Source organism: Malania oleifera, chromosome 4, assembly GCF_029873635.1.
Source record: "Malania oleifera isolate guangnan ecotype guangnan chromosome 4, ASM2987363v1, whole genome shotgun sequence".
Taxonomy (NCBI): Eukaryota; Viridiplantae; Streptophyta; class Magnoliopsida; order Santalales; family Ximeniaceae; genus Malania; species Malania oleifera.
In genome coordinates this window covers 114,691,414-114,712,049 of record NC_080420.1, presented here as the reverse complement: position 1 = coordinate 114,712,049, position 20,636 = coordinate 114,691,414, and the positions used below count along the sequence as shown (strand labels likewise).

The following is a 20,636-nucleotide window of genomic DNA, read 5'->3' as shown; positions in this document are numbered from 1 at the left end:
CTATATGGTAGAAGATATCGTTCTCCTTTATTTTGGGATGAGATGGGTAAGCGGCGAGTTGTGGGACCAGAGCTAGTACAGCAAGCGTGTGATAAAGTTTGACTTATCAGAGATAGAATCAGTGTAGCTCAGAGCCGATAGAAAAGTTATGCTGATAATCGTCGCAGGAATCTGGAATTTGATGTGGGTAATCTTGTGTTTTTGAAGATAGTTCCGTTGAAAGGGGTTGTAAGGTTCGGAAAGAAAGGTAAACTTAGTCCTAGGTTTATCGGTCCATTTGAGATGCTAGATAAAGTGGGGCCGGTTGTCTACAGGCTAGCTTTGCCACCTATGTTGTATAGGATCCACGACTCTATATTGAGAAAATACTTCCTAGATCCTTCTCATATCATTAGTTATGGTGAATTATAGCTCAGTGATTTACTGGTGTATGAGGAGGTACCAGTACAGATTCTGGATAGGAAAGTGCAGGAGTTACGTAACAAGGAGATTCCTCAGGTAAAAGTTTTGTGGAGGAATCATACAGTTGAAGAGGCTTCTTAGGAATCCGAAGAGCAGATGAAGCAGAAGTATCCACACTTATTCCAAGAAGTCTAAACGAGTAAAATGTAAGTAGTTGGATAGTATTTCTTTTTCAGGTACACGTAATGGTTTAATTAGTGTAACATTTTAGTTTTGGGAGAATTTTTCTTTTGTATATGTAATCTCCTAGGACTCAAAATGTAACAACGGTATTCCTTCGCCATAAGTGAGGGTAAGTAATAAAATAAGTAGACCGGTTTGTTTTAAGGGATGATGAGTTATATGAATAATAAATTTCGAGGACGAAATTTTATACGGAGGGGAGAATGTAACAGCCTAGAGAATAATGGTATTTAAATAATAAAAGAAAGGGTAATGGAAATAGGAACAAAAGGAGGGGTTTCGTCGACGAGGGTTCTTTAGGATCTCGTCAACGAAGTTCCATCTCATTGACGAGAAGATACCGATAGAGGATTTTTGGAAGTCTGAAATTCATCCACGAGGGTTCAGGTTCTTTGACGAACTTTCTAAAGGACTTGTCGACGAGGTGACGTGGCTCGTCGATGAATCCCCTCGTATAAATAGCCTAAAACTTCGTCTAAACGCACAAAACTCAGAAATTTTCACACTCTCTCTCTCTCCTCTATGCCCTTCCTACCTTCTCTCTACGATCTCAGGCCAGATTTTCGCCAGTTCGACGATCTGTAGCCACCATGACGCTCCTGGCCAAGTTCTCTCCAAGTTTACCGGGGCGGATCGTCGGTGGGGCTGAGTTGGAAACCATCCCAAATCCTGGGTAAGGTCCAGTATTTGGTTTCTTGATAGTTGTATAAAGCGTAGTATGCGTAGAAATATTGAACTTTAGTTCTGGAAAGTGTCATTTTCAGGGTGTTGAGCGGGGAACCCTGCGGGTGCAGGAGTATTTCTCTTAAGGGCTTCTCAGGACTCAGGTAAGGGGATAAACTAAGCTAGTATTTTATGAAAAATATGTATATTATTACAGCATTTGACTTTAGGAAAATAAATATATTTGTATATGTTTTATACTTGAGAAATACTGCTGAAAATGATGGTATGTTAAATATATGAAAACCATGTTTCGTGTGACATGAGTTGAAATTAATATAAAATACTGTTTTCTGGGAATATGATAAATATATGAGTTTTTATAATGGAAAACCAGCGTAGGGGCTGAGATTTTTATATGTTTGTCGGCGTATGTTTCGTGCTATGGATATGATTTGCCAGCATATGGGCTATGCTATGTATATGATTTGCCGGCGTACGTGCCGAGCTATGGAAATGATTTGCCAGCATACGGGTTGTGCTATGTATATGATTTTCCAGTGTACAGGCCGAGCTATGGAAATGATTTGCCAGCGTACGGGCTATGCTATGGATATGATTTGCGGCGTATAGGCCGAGCTATAGTAAAATGTGAAATACTAGCGTACGGGCTGATGATTTTCATGATATACGTATATATACAAAATGATATGATTGATTTGATAATTAATGATATGAAATATCCATGTATCACAGTTTCAGTATATGTTATATGATATCAGAACCTGGTTGGCTTGGTCTAGGCTAGCACTTGCACAGTACCGCTGCTATGTGTCTATGGTCATTATGATCATGATATTTGTGTTAAGGCCGCTGTACGGAGTGGTGTGAGATTGGATGGTCGATGTGGTTTTAAGAAGTGTGTGAGCACCCCTAGTGTATGGATTAGGTCTGGCAGGCCCATCGAACTTACAAACTGTACTTTTGACTTAGTAGTGGTCGACCAACCATTGTCAGGTCCCGCCTTTGGGCCACGCAACCCAATCATATGGGGGTAATACATGACAATAGCCAGCTAACCTTCCAGGGATGTTTGTTTTGTATTATTATTTATATGAGATGAATTATGTTATGGAAAACATTATGTTCTGCCACATTTTGATTATACTTGTTTTCCTAGAAATATACATACATTTTTACTGGTTATGTTCATGATTATGTATATATATTACAGAAATGCTCATGTTGTCACACACTAGTGTTAGTTTATTTCCCTTACTGAGAGGTGTCTCACCCTGAATTTCATAAACATTTCAAGAGCCCATGATAGAAAAGCAGGTAAAGCACCGCTGATCTAGTACCGTTGATCTGCCCTTCCAGAAGGGTAGGTGTTTTGATAGGGTCGGATGTATTTTGTGGGATGACCCTAAGATATCTTTTCGGTTGTGTACTGTGTGTATATAAATACAGTGGTTGTAGTAACTTTGGTATTGTGATGTATGGTATAATAAGATGTATACGATTGTATGTTTCCTACTATTTAGGCTTCTGTTATATGTTCTGATGTATCCCTGGTAACCACGGGTCCAAGTGGATTATGATCTGCTAAGTTCTATGATTTTGGTTTTTATAAAAAAAAAAAAGTGAAAATTAAGCAGGTCGTTACAGTTTGGTATCAAAGCCTAGGTTGTTAGGTTCTGTAGACTTTAGAATGCAGCGAAAATAATACCAAAGTTTAGGAAATGATTTAAGGTTTTGTTCTACAAACTAGAGGCAAGACTTCTATGGTAGTTTCTGTGTTTTTCCTGAGGTGACGATTTCAAGAAAACCATAGTAAGCTATTATCGGGTTGTGTTCCTAGAATATAGGATTGGGGTTAGGAATAAGTTAGGAATGTTAAGATAAGTGGTGAGGTTAGGTGGGTAAACTATGAGGATAGGATTTCTAAGTTACATTTGTTATTTTTCAAGATGGATCTAGGAGGAAGTAGTGCCCATGCGAGTGGAAGTGATGGAGCAGGGCCATCAGGTGCAGGCAGGACTGACTCTGACGCGGTATTACGTAGCGTGGCTCAGTAGGTTATGGCTGAGATCACTAGGAGCTCCAGGGAGCAGGGTGGTCCGCCGGCAGGCCATGGGTGCACTATCGAGAAGTTTACGAAGATGAATTCTCTGGCCTTTTCAGGAGGAGTCGATCCTGCAGCTGTTGAGAACTAGGTACAGGATACTGAGAAAGTTTTGGCAGTGCTACAGTGTACGGAAGAATAGAAGGTCCTCTTTGCCACCTATAGACTGACAAGAGGTGGTGGATTGCGGTGAGACTGTTGGAGCAGCAGAGGGGGACTCCGATAGCCCTGACATGGGACCAGTTTAAAGAATTGTTCTTTGATAGATATTTTCCAGCTACTGTTAGGGAGGCTAAAGTAGAAGAGTTTATGAGTCTGAAGTAGGGATAGCTATCTGTCCAGCAGTATGCGGCGCTCTCTCATTTCGCCCCGTATATTATTCTTGATGAAGTGAAGAAGGCGAGGCAGTTTGAGAGAGGCTTGAGGCAGAGTATATTCAAGCAGGTGGTGGTGCTGCGGATCTAGGACTTTGCTGAGTTAGTCGACAGGGCAGCCTTAGCAAAGATTGGTGAGTGGCTAGATGTAGAGGAGCAGGGACAGAGGAAGAGATCTGTATCTACAGGTTATCAGTAGGGTCATAGACCGGGTCAATGGGGGAGAGGAAACCATGGCAGAGGGCAGAGACAGGAGACTGAAGGACACGAGGTTCAGGCAGTGCAGGGTCCTCCAGTCTGTCAGACTTGTGGTAGTAGGCACTAGGGAGAGTGTCGAGTTGGTGGTGTGGTCTGCTATCGCTACGGTAGACCGGGACACATGGTGCGAGACTGCCCTACCCCACCAAATGCAGTTCTAGCTCCCAGACCATACCGAGGAGGTTATCAGGCGCCACATGGGGGCCAGCAAAGGAATATGGCTCTAGCCAGTGTATTTACTCTGACGCCGGGTGAGGCTGAGATGGCAGGTGACGTGGTGACAGATATGGTTATTATGCTTTCTTTTAAAGTTATTGCATTATTTGATTTAGGAGCTACAATCTCGTTCATGTCTTTGGGGTGTGTTAAAATATGTGGGGCTGAAACACAACCATTAGATGTTAAATTGTTAGTGTCTACATTGACTGGATCTGTAGTGAGATGTAGTAAGGTACTCCAGGATTATTCAGTTGATATTCAAGGGGAAATTTTGTTTGCTGATCTGATAGTGCTGGACATGCACGACTTTGATGTTATTTTTGGCATGGATTGGCTAGCAGCTAATTTTTCCAACATAGATTGCCGAGCACGAGAAGTGACATTCAGACCTCTGGGACGAGTGGAATATAAGTTCGTAGGGTCGCAGGTGCAATCCCTGCCTTAGCTAGTTTCAGCTATCTAGGCCAGGAGACTACTGCTGAGTGGTTGTCAAGGGTTTGTGGCAGTTGTGAAGGAGATGTTAGAGAATGAATTGAAATTTTCTAATATGCCAGTAGTAAATGAGTTTATTGATGTGTTTCCAGATGAGTTACCAGGCTTGCCACCCGATCGTGAGGTAGATTTCTCTATTGATCTACTTCTAGGTACAACGCCAATTTCCAAAGTACCTTATCGAATGGCGCCAACAGAATTGGTAGAATTGAAGGATTAGTTGCAAAATTTGCTTGATAAGGGTTTCATACGACCTAGTATATCTCCGTGGGGAGCTCCAGTATTATTTGTGAGAAGAAAGATGGGTCAATGAGGATGTGCATAGATTATTGGGAGATTAACAATGTGACAATCAAGAATAAATATCCTCTACCCCATATAGATGATTTGTTTGACCAGCTCCAGGGTACACGGGTGTATTCAAAGATTGACCTCAGATCCGGCTATCATCAAGTGAAAGTGAAAGCAGAAGACGTCTCGAAGACGGCCTTCAGGACCAGGTATGGGCATTACGAGTTCCTTGTTATACCGTTTGGTCTGACAAATGCTCCTACTATATTTATAGACTTGATGAACAGAATCTTCCACCAATACCTAGACCAGTTCGTTGTTATTTTTATTGATGATGTACTAGTCTATTCGAGGAGCTATGAGGAGCATGAGACACACTTGAGGCAGGTTCTACAGATGCTACGGGAAAAGAAATTATACGCCAAGTTCAGTAAATGTGAATTCTGGCTTGAGAAGGTCGTGTTTTTGGGGCATGCTGTATCTAGAGACGGTATTTCTGTGGATTCTAGTAAGGTTGAGGCCGTAGTGAATTGGGCTAGACCGATGAATGTCCAGGAGATTAGGAGTTTCTTGGGGCTAGTTGGGTATTACTGTCGTTTTGTAGAGGGATTCTCGGTGTTATTGGGGCCTCTGACACGACTAACTAAGAAGAATGTTATATTTGAGTGGGACGACAGCTATGAGTAGAGTTTTCAGGAATTGAAGTAAAGATTAGTCACATCACCAGTATTGGTCATCCCATCAGGGGGTGAGGGGTATGTCATTTACAGTGATGCGTCCTTTAAGGGACTTGACTGTGTATTGATGCAGCATGGCAGGGTGGTGGCATATGCTTCTAGACAGTTGAAAGAATATGAAAAGAACTACCCTACACATGATCTTGAATTGGCTGCAGTAGTACATGCCTTGAAGATTTGGAGGCATTACTTGTACGACGAGCGTTGTGAGATCTTCTCCGACTATAAAAGTTTGAAGCACTTTCTCACTCAAAAGGAACTAAATATGAGGCAGAAAATGGGGTTAGAGCTAATTAAGGATTTTGATTGTACCATAAGTTATCACCTAGGGAAAGCAAACGTGGCCGCTGATGCGTTGAGCAGGAAGTCTAGGGAATCAACGTTGGCGACTATGGAGATCCAATATCCGATCATGATGGATCTGGAGAGACTCGACATCAAATTAATTGAAAGTGGCTCTCAGGCTCACATTGCCAGTTTAATGGTGCAGCCTATTCTGCAGGAGAGGATTAAAGCCACCCAAAAGGAAGACCCAAAGTTAGTAGAGGTGATAGAAAGAGTACAGTGTGGTCAGGGGGAGGAATTCAGTATTGCAGATGATGATGCTTTGCGATTTTGTTCCAGATTATGCGTTCTTATCGATATTGAGATCAGAAATACTATTTTTGGAGGAGGCTCACAGATCTTTGTATACAGTTCATCCCGGTAGTATGAAGATATACAGGGATCTGTGAGAGTCATACTGGTGGAGTGGTATGAAGAGAGAGATCGCCGAGTATGTAGCCTAGTGTCTAACGTGCTAGTAGGTAAAAGCTGAGCACTAGAGGTAGGCAGGGCAGTTGTAGCCGCTATTTATCCCATAGTGGAAGTGGGATCATATATCTAAGGACTTCGTGTCAAGACTACCGACTGCGTTGCATGGCCAGAATGCCATCTGGGTGATTGTTGACCGTTTGACTAAGACCGCCCACTTTTTACCTATCAAGATCAGCTACTCCCTTAACCGTTTAGCAGAGATCTACATTCAGGAGATGGTTCGTTGTCATGGGGTGCCAGTATCGATTGTGTCAGATCGAGACCCGTGTTTTATGTCACGTTTCTGGAAAAGCTTGTAGGAAGCTTTAGGGTCTCAGTTATCGTTTAGCATGGTGTTCCATTCTCGGTCGGATGGGCAGACTAAAAGGATGATACAGATATTAGAGGATATGCTCCGTGCGTGCGTATTGGATTTTGGGGGTAGTTGGACTCAGTTCATGCCGCTGGTAGAGTTTGCGTATAACAACAGTTATCAGACCAGTGTTGGCATGACACCATTTGAGACTCTATATGGTAGAAGATATCATTCTCCTTTATTTTGGGATGAGATGAGTGAGCAGTGAGTTGTGGGACCAGAGCTAGTACAGCAAGCGTGTGATAAAGTTTGACTTATCAGAGATAGAATCAGTGTAACTCAGAGTTGACAGAAAAGTTATGCTGATAATTGCCGCAGTAATCTGGAATTTGATGTGGGTTCTTGTGTTTTTGAAGATAACTCTGTTGAAAGGGGTTGTGAGGTTCGGAAAGAAAGGTAAACTTAGTCCTGGGTTTATTGGTCCATTTGAGATTTTAGATAAAGTGGGGCCGGTTGCCTACAGGCTAGCTTTGCCACATATGTTGTCCAGGATCCATGACGTATTCCATGTGTCTATGTTGAGAAAATACGTCCTAGATCCTTCTCATATCATCAGTTATAGTGAATTGGAGCTGAGTGATTCACTGGTGTATGAGGAGGTACCAGTACAAATTCTAGATAGGAAAGTGCAAGAGTTACGTAACAAAGAGATTCCTTAGGTAAAGGTTTTGTGGAGGAATCATACAGTTGAAGAGGCTTCTTAGGAATCCGAGGAGCAGATGAAGCAGAAGTATCCACACCTATTCCAAGAAGTCTAAATAGGTAAAATGTAAGTGGTTAGATAGTATTTCTTTTGCAGGTACATGTAATGGTTTAATTAGTGTAGCATTTTAGTTTTGAGAGAATTTTTATTTTGTATATGTAATCTCCTAGGACTCGGAATATAACCACGGTATTCCTCCGCCATAAGTAAGGGTAAGTAATAAAATAAATAGACCGCTTTGTTTTAAGGGATGATGAGTTATATGAATAGTAAATTTTGAGGATAAAATTTTATAAGGAGGGGAGAATGTAACGACCCGAAGAATAATGGTCTTTAAATAATAAAAGAAAGAGAAATGGAAACAGGAACAGAAGAAGGCAGCCGACTTCGTCGATGACGTTGCATTTTGTATGGGATAATCCCAAGAAATTTTTCAGGCCTCTTCGATGAACACAAGCGTTTCATCGATGATGATTCTTCAGGATCTCGTCAATGTAGTTCTTTCTCGTTGACGAGAAGATATCGAGAGAGGACTTTTGGAAGTCTAAAATTCATCGACAAGGGTTCATGTTCGTTGATGAACTTTCTGAAGGACTTGTTGACAAGGTGACGTAGCTCATCAACGAATCCCCTAGTATAAATTACCTAAAACTTCGTCTAAACGCACAAAACTCTAAAATTCTCACACACACTCTCTCCTCTATGCCCTTCCTACCTTCTCTCTAAGATCTCAGGCCGGATTCTCGCCGGTTCGACGATCTGAAGCCACCACGACGCTCTTGGCAAAGTTCTCTCCAAGTTTACCAGAGCGGATCGTCGGTGGGGCTGAGTTGGAAATCATCCCAAATCCAGGGTAAGACTTTCTACCCAGTATTTGGTTTCTTGATAGGTTTAGAAAACGTAGTATGTGTAGAAATATTGAACTTTAGTTATGAGAAATGTCATTTTCAGGGTGTTGAGTGGGGAAACATGCGGGTGCAGAAGTATTTTTCTCTTAGGGGCTTCTTAGGACTCAGGTAAGGGGATAACTAAGCTAGTATTTTATGAAATAAATATATATTATTACAGTATTTGACTTTAGGAAAATAAATATATTTATATATATTTATACTTGGGAAATACTGCTGAAAATGATGGTATGTTAAATATATGAAAAACCTATTTCGTGTGGCATAAGTTGAAATTAATGTGAAATACTGTTTTTCGGGAATATAATAAAGATATAATTTTTATAATTGAAAACCGGCATACGAGCTAAGATTTTTATATGTTTGTTGGCATACGGGCTGTGCTATGGATATGATTTGCCGGCGTACAGGTCGTTCTATGTATATGATTTGCCGGCATACGGGCCGAGTTATGGAAATGATTTGCCAGCATATAGTCTATGCTATGTATATGATTTTTCGGCGTACGGGCCAGGCTATCGAAATGATTTGCCAGCGTACGGGCTGTGCTATGGATATGATTTGTTGGCGTACGAGCCGAGCTATGGTAAAATGAGAAATACTGGCGTACGGGCCGATGATTTTCATGATATACGTATATATGCAAAATGATATGATTGATTTGATAATTAATGATATGAAATATCCATGTATCCCAGTTTCAATATATGTTATATGATATCAGAACCTGGTTGGCTTGGTCTAGGCTAGCATTTGCACGGTACCGCTGCTATGTGTCCATAGTCATTATGATCATGATATTAGTGTTAACGCCGCTGTACGGAGTGGTATGAGATTAGATGGTCGATGTGGTTTTAAGAAATGTGTGAGCACCCCTAGTGTACAGACCAAGTTTGGCAGACTCATCGGACTTACAAACTGTACTTTTGACTTGGCAGTGGTCGGCCAACCATTGTCAGGTTCCGCCTTCGGCTTACACAACCCAGTCACGTGGGGGTAATACATGACAATAGTAAGCTAACCTTCGAGTGATGTTTGTTTTGTATTATTATTTATATAAGATGAATTATGTATATATATCACAGAAATGCTCATGTTGCCACACACTAGTGTTAGTTTATTTCTCTTATTAAGAGGTGTCTCATCCTGAATTTCATAAACATTTCAGGAGCCCTTGATAGGAGAGCCGGTAAAGCACCGCTAATCTAATACTGTTGATCTGCCCTTCTAGAAGGGTATGTGTTTTGATAAGGTCGGATGTATTTTATGAGATGACCCTAAGATATCTTTTGGGTTGTGTACTGTGTGTATATAAATACAGTGGTTGTAGTAACTCTGGTATTGTGATATGTGGTATAATGAGATGTATATGATTGTATGTTTCTTATTATTTAGGCTTCTGTTATATGTTCTGATGTATCCCTAGTACCCACGGGTTCAGGTGAATTATGATATGCTGAGTTATGTGATTTTGGTTTTTATAAAAAAAAAATGTGGAAATTAAGCAGGTCGTTACACCTATTGAGCACAAAACACCCATCAAATTTTGAGAAGGACTTTAATACGAAATATCTCTAACCACAAAGAAATAAAAAACCCCCTTAGCCTTTGACTCCCCTCTAACCTTTGTGTTTGCTAAGCAGTCCATTATTTACACCTTAGGAAGGATTTGGTTCAAGGAGGTTGGACCACTGAAAAATCCACATGCATTTGGCTTTTGAGAAAGAAAAGAAGCGTAATCAAGAATGTTGGTAGGAAAACTATAGACTTTTCTTAAGACCAAATCATCATATATTTTCAATAGCTAAAAACCTCATTCTTAGGTTAGTCTCCATCTAAGATATTCTCATTTTTGGTTATAAGTTATAGTGGTAGGAATAAGTATTTGCATTCACGCTAGAGATGGATAATATAGAGTTTCAGTTAAGCAATTTCGTCTTACCCTCTATCTTTCAATATCAAAATTTAAAGACTTTTTTTTTTGTGGTTGGTGGAAAATGAAGGTGTCTCACAAGGAGGGACTTAGGTATTTTACACAAATGTATTTAGTAGAAATGTTTAAATTGAACCAAAAAAAAAGAAGAAAGATGATTTAACGGTTGAGTGGATCTTGATACACAACAAAAAAAACTTAGTCACGTCAAATACTTTTTGTTGGTTGCATTACCCACCGTAAAATGAAAAGAATACAGTACTGGAAGCGAGTCGACTCGGCTGCCTCGAAGCCACCCCCGCCCCCATCTTCGTTAGAGTTCGTCTGCTACATGTGTGAACGTTGTCCTCTCCTCTACATCCAGTCTCCTGGGGCCTTATCTCTCTCTCTCTCTCTGGGGTAGCCATGAAGGCCTTTGCGCTGTCTCCTCTCTCTCACTCCACACCCCTCTCCGTATCTACATCTTTCATTCGTTCTTCTTACTCTCGCCGCTTCGGCTCCTTTCTTCTAACCCCACTTCTCCAAAAATTCAAAACCAACACCACAAATTCCACAAAACCTCGAAATTCGCCGCTCTTTGTTGTCCGGACCTGCAGTTCCATCACCGCCAAACCCTCCTCGGAGCTAAGGAAGAAACGCTCGGGTTCGGAGCAGGACGAGAAGCTTTGTGCTCTTCGGCAGCTCTTCTCGAAGCCCGGAATCGGTATCGATGCATATATCATTCCTTCTCAGGACGCTCACCAGGTTTAAATTGAGATATTACGTGCATTGTCTGTTTGAATTCGCAATTTGTAGAGTTGGGTTGTGGTGTATTATTGCTGAATTTTGACTGGGTTTATTGGTTATTTTGTATAATGAATTATTAGTGCTCAATTTGTGACTTTTTCTCGAAATTTTGATGAATGCTGCAGTTTTTCGGCTTTGAAATGTTGTTATACTGCAGAATTGATTTTTGAAATTTTGTGCTTTCAAAGTTGTGTGTAGAAATGCATACAAGTTTGGAAGGTGGTTGTTTATAACTTTATACAGACATACACACAAATTTTAAGCTTTTGAAATTTTGGTCAATTCAGCAAAAGACTAAAAATACTGGGAGAACTTCGTATTTTTTTTTCCCTCGAGCTAAATCATTTTAAAATTTGTTGAAATGAAAGGACCCTACTTCTTTACCAAACCTCTCACCTGCTGATAGCTTCTAGTTGTCTGGTTGTTAAATTGAATATTTATTCGGTGAATGTGCAAAATCTGTGCTCAAAATAGATGGAACTTGGATCTTGCTAGGATTTGTTGAGTTCTACCACTAACAGCGTAATCTTAACTCTCAACTCAAAAATCAAAATTTAGGCTAGTTAACTTAAGCACGGCTCAGCCCACCTATAATAGGGCAAAAAGCCCATATGCGGCCTTATTTTAGGATCAAAAGTAAATATGTCATTCATTATTCTTATCATTTTCTTTATGTGTCTGTATATATATGTTTCATGATGACATCTTTGTTGAGTCTTGATCCGATTCCAATGCACAGGTCAGTCAGTCCACTTATTATTATGAAAAACAAATTAAGCACCTTTAGTGTTCATTGAGGTATTAACAGGTTTCTTACTTACAAAAAGAAGCAATGAACAGGTCTTCCTTTTTTGGCTTATAAATAGCAATTAATAAATTTTTTTTTCAGATGGTTCATAACCATTTCTATGTGCCATTGATTTTTCGATTCCAGAGTGAGTTCATAGCTGAATGTTATATGAGGAGGGCCTACATATCAGGGTTTACAGGTAGCGCCGGAACTGCTGTTGTTACGAAGGACAAAGCTGCTCTTTGGACAGATGGGCGCTATTTTCTCCAGGTTTGGAAAGAAAGTACCATAATTTTGCTTTTGTTGTCCCATTGTTTGCATAAGTTTGGCTCTCTATTGTGTATTTATCCATATAAATTTTTTTTGTTGGATTTTATTTATTTATTTTGGTGGTGGCAGGGGGGGGGGGGGTGAGGAGGGAGGTTTGGGTTGGGGGGCGAAGGAATGTAGTACTTTGAAAACATTTTTTTTTTCCTTAGCAAAGCACCAGAAGGAATTGATGTGATATTTTGCATCTTTACATGTAAAGATTTTTTGACAATTTTCTGTTTTTTGTTATGTTTAGGCAGAGAAGCAGTTAAGCTCTAGTTGGGTTCTCATGCGAGCTGGCAATTTTGGAGTTCCTACTATTGGTGAATGGCTCAATGATGTTTTGGCTCCGGGTTGCAGAATTGGCATTGATCCTGTGAGCAATACTTAAACCTCCTCCTAAATTGGGTTGATTATAATGACTGCATTTACAAGTACGGATTTGTTCACCCCCACACCCACACCACCCCCCACGTGCGTGTGTGGATAAAGGAAATCTCTTCCCCTTTATCTTATCAATTTATGCAGGTTTACATTTTCTGTAGCATTTGTTTGGGCTTCCTTGAGTTTGATGCCACCTTGTTTTAATTTTTATGAAGGGTGCAGTTTCTTTTTTCTTCTGATGCTGCAGAGGAACTAAAGGAGACAATTTGTAAGAAGAACCATGAATTGGTTTACTTGTACAACTTAAATCTTGTGGATGAAATATGGGGCGAGTCAAGGCCAAAGCTTCCAAACAAATCAATAAGAATACATGACCTAAAGTATGCTGGTGTAGATGTGTCATCGAAATTGTCTTCCCTGAGGTCTGAACTCATTGATGCTGGTAGTTCTGCAGTGGTTATTTCCATGCTTGATGAAGTTGCCTGGTTGTTGAACTTGGTAATTCTTCTAAATGATGTCCTTGGATTTGCTCAATTAACCTACAGTTGTATAGAAACCCATATGTTGTCCTGTTTGTCATGATCATTTGAATGTTGATTTGCTGCCTAAAAAAAAGAAAAAAACTGAGACTTTGGGATAGACCGTTACCCCAGAAATATTAAAGTGTCCTTACTTATTTAATGTTAAAACTAAGTAACACTTGTTCACACTTCTATGTTAGACCATTTTATTTCTAATTTGTGTTATTAAATTTTATTTTGCAGAGAGGGAATGATGTTCCACATTCTCCTGTTATGTATGCATATTTAATTGTTGAGATTGGTGGAGCAAAATTATTTATTGATAATTCTAAAGTTACACCGGCTGTGATGGATCACTTACAGATTGCGGGTGTAGAGTTGAGACCATATGAATCCATAATTGCTGAAATAGAAAGGTTTGTATATTCAGGTTCTTTTTTGCATGTAAAGTTGTGTTGACTATCCACTAATCTGTTGAATGGAGGGTTTATTCAATGTGAATCTTTTAGTTCTATGAACTCATAAAAACAATTACCGTCTCTTTGTAGATACTAAAAATAATCAATAATTTAAGGTACCTTCGGAGCAATTTCCGTTTTTTTTTTTGAAATGTGATTGTTTGGATTATTTTGCTTTTCATGGTCTTTCCAACCATTTCCAAAAAAAGAGGTGAGGTGGGGGTCAAAACTTTGAGAACCAAAAAGGTAGGTTTTACCATATTGTTCTTAAAATAGCTGGCCTTTTTATTTAAGAAACAGAAAAAAGGTACAAAACACAAGTTTCTGTTTTTCGGATTATTTTTTTTTAAAACAAAAGTACAAAGCATGAGTCAGATTTAAATACAGTTATTATTCAACTTTAAAAAATGCACGAACATTTCAATAGCATACATACTATCTTGGATATCAGTTTCCCACATGTATTAGTGCTGTGAAGCATCTGAAGTAGACACACAGTAGTTCAAATCACATCAGTAAATCCTTTAAACCACAAGAAATTGGTGCTTGCCATATTTTTTTGGTCTTCCTTTCTGAAGCTCCTGCACTTGTTGCAACAGATTTGCTCATTCATTTTGATGCACATGTCTTTACCATCTTGGACAGATTTCCCTCAAATTTCAACTACTGCTCCTTCACAACAAACTGTCTTCATTTGTTTAGTCACTAGTTTAGATCAAAAGCTGTAGAAACAAAATAAGGTATGTTATTGGGATCAGTATATATGCCATCCACAGGCAGTCTCATGCGCCTTAAACACTCAAAATTTAATAAAATTGGACTCCTTGTTATCTATGCTTTCTTTTCTATTTGTTTTATAGACTCTCACCATTTCTTCTGAAAACATAATTTTATATTTCAGTTTGGTAGCACAAGGGGCATGCCTGTGGTTGGATACCACGTCTGTTAATGCAGCTATCGTCAACAGCTATAAATCTGCCTGCGATAGATACTTTCAGAGCCCTGGGAATAAAACCAAAAGTAATACTAAGATGCATAATGTCGCAGATGGTCAATCTGGTGCACCAATTGGAATCTACAATTTTTCCCCTATATCTTTAGCGAAGGCAATAAAAAATAATGCAGAACTAGAAGGGATGCACAATGCTCATTTAAGGTAATTCCTTTCTCTGGAACATGTGACAATATATTGGCTGCCTTGTATTCATTATACTGATTTGAAGTCTAAGCAATTTTTAAAGGAACATAGTAGATTTTAAGGGTTTTATTTATTTAAGAAAGAAGTATCCTGGCAATATTTAGGTTCCTTAATTTATTTACTTGCTTCTCAAGAATATTGTTTCCTCATGTATGTTTCCTTAGTTTTAGGAGAAAGGCCTATGTAAAGGCTTGATGCATAACTTCGAGAGGTTGCTTGCATTGTTTAAATGGAGAACCCTATTTGTTTTGCTTTGTTTTCCCTTTTTCTTTGATTTCTCTTTATTTTCTTCTATTTTCTCCTTGCCAATTGGTTCTGCATCATTTTGTTTTTCACTTTTTCCTTTATTTATCCGAGAAAATTTCATCCTCCTTGTACATTCTTGTCTTTAAACAATTTTTTTTATATGAAAAAAAGAGATCAAGCCAACAGTGCCAACCAGTCCTGGTGAAAATCTGAAAAAAACACTCCTTTGAAGCAACCAGAAGGAAAAAAGGCCCACAACAAGGCAAGAGAGCCAATTCTATCCAAAGCAGCTGCAAAGGCAGAGGCTGGCCATTAAGGGTGTGGGCATTCCTCTCCAAATAGATGATCCACATAACTGCAAAGACACCACAGTTCAACAACCTATTAATCCTTAACCCTTCAAAGACAAGAAGAAAGTAAGAATCCAAGGATCAGGGATATGCTCATCTTTTTCCGAAGAAACCAAACAGCTTGTTCCACAAATCCAAGCAGTGCAGCATGCAATAAAAAATGAGAATGTGTCTTTTCACTATCAAAAACACATCACACAAGTAGCTAGAGATAAAGCCTTATTAGGCTTCCTAGTCTGCCACAGATTGTTGTTGTATTATTAATATGGATCATGTCATTCTTAAATGGAATTATTGCTAAATGTTTGCACATTCAATTTAAACATATTTCTCGACCAGCCTATGCCCTCATGCCCATCCCCAAACCTATGATGCCTGTGTAATCATTTATTCACTCGATCACTGTCCTGCAGAGGATATTCAAGCACATTTTCTCATAAGTGCAATAAATAAAAATCATTGAGAAACTTATCCAGAATTGTAATTTCTTTTCCTAATTTCCTAATTTCCTAATTGCCAAGAAGATTTCACTTACTTTATTATCATATTATGAAGGATAATTCTTTTTAATATTTTTTCTGTTGCTTTCTATGGAATTTCTATTGAGCATTAGTATTTAATTCTGTCATTAATCCATAAGATCATCCACCTTTTCTATGAATATCCAAAATCCTGCCCATCTTATAGCCTGAGAGTTTGGATATTTGTTAAAGCTTGATATACATCGTTGGGCCACATAACAGGTTAAGCTTTTTGGTAAAGTGGTTGTCTAACATGGTTTTAGAGCTGGTTACCAGGAGGTCTTGGGATCTAGTCTCATTGCCCACGTTTAAATAAAATATTATTGTATTCCCTGTGATGAGGGCGGGCCTTGGATCAATGGCAAGGTTGCTCCTTTGTGGTCAGTTGGTCACAGGTTTGTTCCAAGGAAACAGCTTCTCTGCACGAAAGCAGGTATAAGGCTGCGTACACTGTGACGACCCTCCCCCTACCCTCGCAAAGCGGGTAGCCTTGCGGCCTAGGAAGCCTTTTTATTGTATTACTTGTAATGGGTGTTATCTATCATGTTTTTATCCCTCCACATGCTGTCAGACTGCACGTGTGGGGGAGTGTTAAAGCTTGATATACATTGTTGGCTCACAACCTAACAGCTTTAAGCTTTTAGGTAAAGTGGTTGTCTAACAGGATTTGGAGCTGGAAAAAACAGTCAATCATGCTTTCATATTGTATTTTTGGTTATCAAAATGAGTCTTAGAGAAAGCATCATCGCGTGTGCAACTTTAATGTATGCAGGGATGCAGCTGCTCTAGCACAGTTTTGGGCCTGGCTGGAAGAGGAAATCTGTAACAATGTTGCATTAACAGAAGTAGATGTTGCAGACAAACTTCTTGAAGTCCGCTCAAAGCAGGATGGTTTTTTGGATACAAGTTTTGATACAATTAGTGGTATACTAACTTCTGTATTTGTATTAGTCATTTTTTTGCCCTTATGCTTGATTTGCTTCTTATGAAAATCTAAGAGAAGAAATGAATCATAAGTATCTAAGATTTCTCACTATTTGAGATCCTACGAAATTATGAATATAAAGTCTAAAACATCCTCTCAGAGTTCTTCTTTCAAAAAATTCAAAATACACAAAATAAAATATTCAGTATCTCCTCTCTCTCTCTCTCTCTCTCTCTCTCTCTCTCTCTCCTTCTCCCTCTCCCTCTCTTGCCACTTGTTTTGCTTGCACCCAAAGGGCTGTGTTAGAAAATTTAGTTTCAATCTGAGAAACGGAAAGGCTTCTCTGATCTCTCGTTGCTGCCATTAGAATATTTGCAATTCATTGTATGCTTCTTAAGCTGATGTATGATAAAATTTGGCTGTTATTTCCTCTTTTGTTTAGCAGTTGATGCATTGCCCCTCACTAAAAATATGCTGAATCAATGATGTCCAGGTTGAAGATAGATACATTGTTAGCGTATAATGTAACAGTTAAGCTTTTAGGTGAAGTGGTAATCTGAAACAGTGTTGGAGCCATGGTTACCAGGAGGTCCTGGGTTTTATTCTTGTTGCCTATGTTTATTGGGTGGTTGTTAAAAATTATTTTAACTTGTGTAAAGGTGTTATTCATTGTTTGTTTGTTTCTCCATGTAAAATCAGGCTGGACCTACAGGGAGTTTTAAGGCTTGGTATACATAGTTGTCCTTGGACCAAAAACTAACAGGGGTATTAGAGCTTGTGCTTATTGTGTGATGGTTATGGATTTTCTTTTTTCCTGTAATGGTATTATTGATTGTTTTCCTGTTTATCCATGTAACCTGCATGTGCAGAGGAGTGTAAAGGCTTGATATGTATTGTTGACCCACAACCTAAGAGTTCAAGCTTTTAGGTAAGGTGGTAATCAGCATGATACAAGCAGCAATTATTCCTGTAAGTGATCCCTTGTTATTGCTCTGGGCTGTTTTATCTATCATGGGGTTCGGATCTATTGATACATTGGAGACCTGCCCAAAAAAATGTCAAAGGGCAAATTAAATTTTCTTAATTTATTATTATATCATTATTTGAAGTGTTGGTTAAGAAGCTCTTAATCGTCCGCGTTGGGAAGAAGAAAATGTGTAGATGGTGTTCGTTGGATTGTGATCATTATTTCGTGGCTTGGTTCAAGAACTCATCCTGCCAGGAAAAACAAATTCTTGTGATGATGATTATGTGAATTTATCTCTGAATATATTTTTTTTCAATCCTAAAAGAATAATGTGATAAAAGTGCACGTGATCAAATACAGTTGATGTGATCCTTTATGTAGATTTTTTATATTTTTGATGGGCAAAGAAGAGGATACCAAGGGCATCGAGCCAGAGCACTGTATACTAGAAGAGGAGGATTTATAGAGAAAGAGAGTCAACAAATCAATGGTAGCCTTTGCATGTATAAAATGCTGCACAACACTTACATGGCATCATAACAATTGGTATTAGAGCCAGATCCCTTCCAGATATAGCTTGGGGAGGAGCATAGCAAGAAGCTGGTGGGACTGTGAAACCCTAAAGCACGAGAAGTTGTACATGTATTCACTGTATTGTCACATGACGCTGGACGAGAGAGAAAGGTCTCCGTCTAATGCTCAGGGAGAGCTTCTTGTGGACCTTTTCTAGGCAAGCAGGTGATAGCACCCTAGCCTGGGATGTGGTAAAAGTGGGGAAGAAAGAATGCGGTGGGCCTGCAACGGAATAAATCAAAGTGGGTTGCAAGTGAGTAGGGGTGAGCTTCTTGTGGACCTTTTCTAGGCAAGCAGGTGATAGCACCCTATTCTGGGATGTGGTAAAAACGGGAAGAAAGAATGCGGTGGGCCTGCAATGGAATAAATCTAAAATGGGTATCAAATGAGTATGGGAGCATGTCACTAATAAATAGTGAAGCAACTCAATTGGAAGGAACGGTGAAGCTCTTCAATCTTCATCTTGTATTGGAGTGAGAGCGAACTATGTGTCAGTTTATAAATGTGGATGTTGAATACGTTGACTTGCACTTTAGCTTTTGGCTTCATTAACGTGAGTCACTTCAGGAGTTCAGAGTTTGGTCAACACTACTATGGTGGGATGGGGTTGTTACGCTGAGTGCATCCAACTCGAGTGTTGAAAGAAGATGATTTATTATAGACAATGATAGTAGACAAATTCAATTGCAGCCTTAACATATAGAAAATCCTCCTCTGAAACCTAATATTAGTCTTAAGCCATCTACCTATAAAAGAGAGCCAACATTTCCTCCACATTAAAAACTCTCCTATTTCTTCCCGCCACGCAATATAGAGGGGGAAAATGAAGAAAAAAGAGGTATAGTCCACAGCTACTAATTTATAGTTGCAGCTGCTGTCGAGTAGACTGCCATGGTTGCACTGTAGAAAAAGCAAGCTTCCACAACTATCTCATTTCTAGTCCAAGCACAACTACAGGGCTAGTGTTGGGCCTATTCATTTATCAACTACCATGTTTTGCAAAGAAAGCATTTATTTGCCATAATTTTTCTGTTCAAGATAGTCATTTCCATTGGGTGATGTGTTCTAATTTTTCAATTCGGAGAGGAGGATGAGCATAGGCTGCCATTATCAAACTAAAGTGATCAATACTTGCTTTTCCTTGATATCTCCCTCTTCCCCACCCCTACCCTTGGATCTTTTACTCCCCTTAGGATTCCATTCAGTGACTTGTGAAAATCTTTGCACTTTATGCTTCCTAGAGTTTAGAGAGAGTTCCCACTATGGACTTCACATATAGAATTTTTAAGTTCATCTTTTAGTTGGAAGTTCCTGCTTAACGGAAAATTTCTCAGTTCTTTTATAATGCTGTTGCCTATAATGGGAAATATTTGACGTTTCGTCTCATTCTTTACAAATGATCTGCAAAAAATATAGATAAACTTTCAAGTCAGTCATATGGTTATTTCCAAGAGGTAAAATATGTTAGACACGTGACAAATTACTACAAGTAAATATTCTAGCAGGATAAGTTTTGAACTATTACTTCCTTCATGTTACTGATTTAAATTTAAATGATTCTACAGCTTCTGGAGCAAATGGTGCTGTCATACATTACAAACCGGAGCCAGGCAGTTGTAGTATTTTAGACACAAAGAAACTTTTCCTATTAGACAGTGGAGCTCAATACATTGATGGTACTACTGATATTACAAGGACAGTACACTTTGGCCAGCCCACTGCACAACAGAAAGAATGCTTCACCCGAGTTCTACAGGTGCAAAGTCCTTTAGATCTATCTATCCTGTACAATGCTCTCTCTGTCCATTCCTCACTTCCTCCTACTTTTTGCATGCAGTATCATGTTTATAGAAAATCCATTTTTATTGTTAATTGTAATTGCTTTAGGTGAAGTGCCAAAAGAGGGAAAAAGATACAATATTGGTTATATATCGCCTCTTATCTCTCTCTCTAGCAAATGTTTGTGACTTTGTTGATTCTTGCGTGCGTCTGCATCTGGATTTTTTTTGGGTTTGGATTTGTTTCTTCTTCTTCCTTTTTTTTTTTGGGTTGGGAGGGGAGGGGACGAAGGGGGACACTGTTCAAGTTG

At 39.2% G+C, this 20,636-nt stretch overlaps 1 protein-coding gene across 1 annotated transcript in view; it reads left to right on the top strand.

Moving 5' to 3' along the window:
* The first annotated feature begins 10,767 nt into the window (after positions 1-10,767).
* Positions 10,768-20,636, top strand: part of LOC131152689 (aminopeptidase P2) — a 40,423-nt gene continuing 30,554 nt past the window's right edge. Inside the window, exons 1-8 of the mRNA XM_058104493.1 lie at positions 10,768-11,263; positions 12,240-12,365; positions 12,661-12,780; positions 13,011-13,286; positions 13,553-13,725; positions 14,669-14,923; positions 16,855-17,006; positions 20,113-20,303. Coding sequence (XP_057960476.1) covers positions 10,925-11,263; positions 12,240-12,365; positions 12,661-12,780; positions 13,011-13,286; positions 13,553-13,725; positions 14,669-14,923; positions 16,855-17,006; positions 20,113-20,303 — 1,632 coding nt within the window. The 5' untranslated portion in view covers positions 10,768-10,924. The remainder of the gene's footprint in view (positions 11,264-12,239; positions 12,366-12,660; positions 12,781-13,010; positions 13,287-13,552; positions 13,726-14,668; positions 14,924-16,854; positions 17,007-20,112; positions 20,304-20,636) is intronic.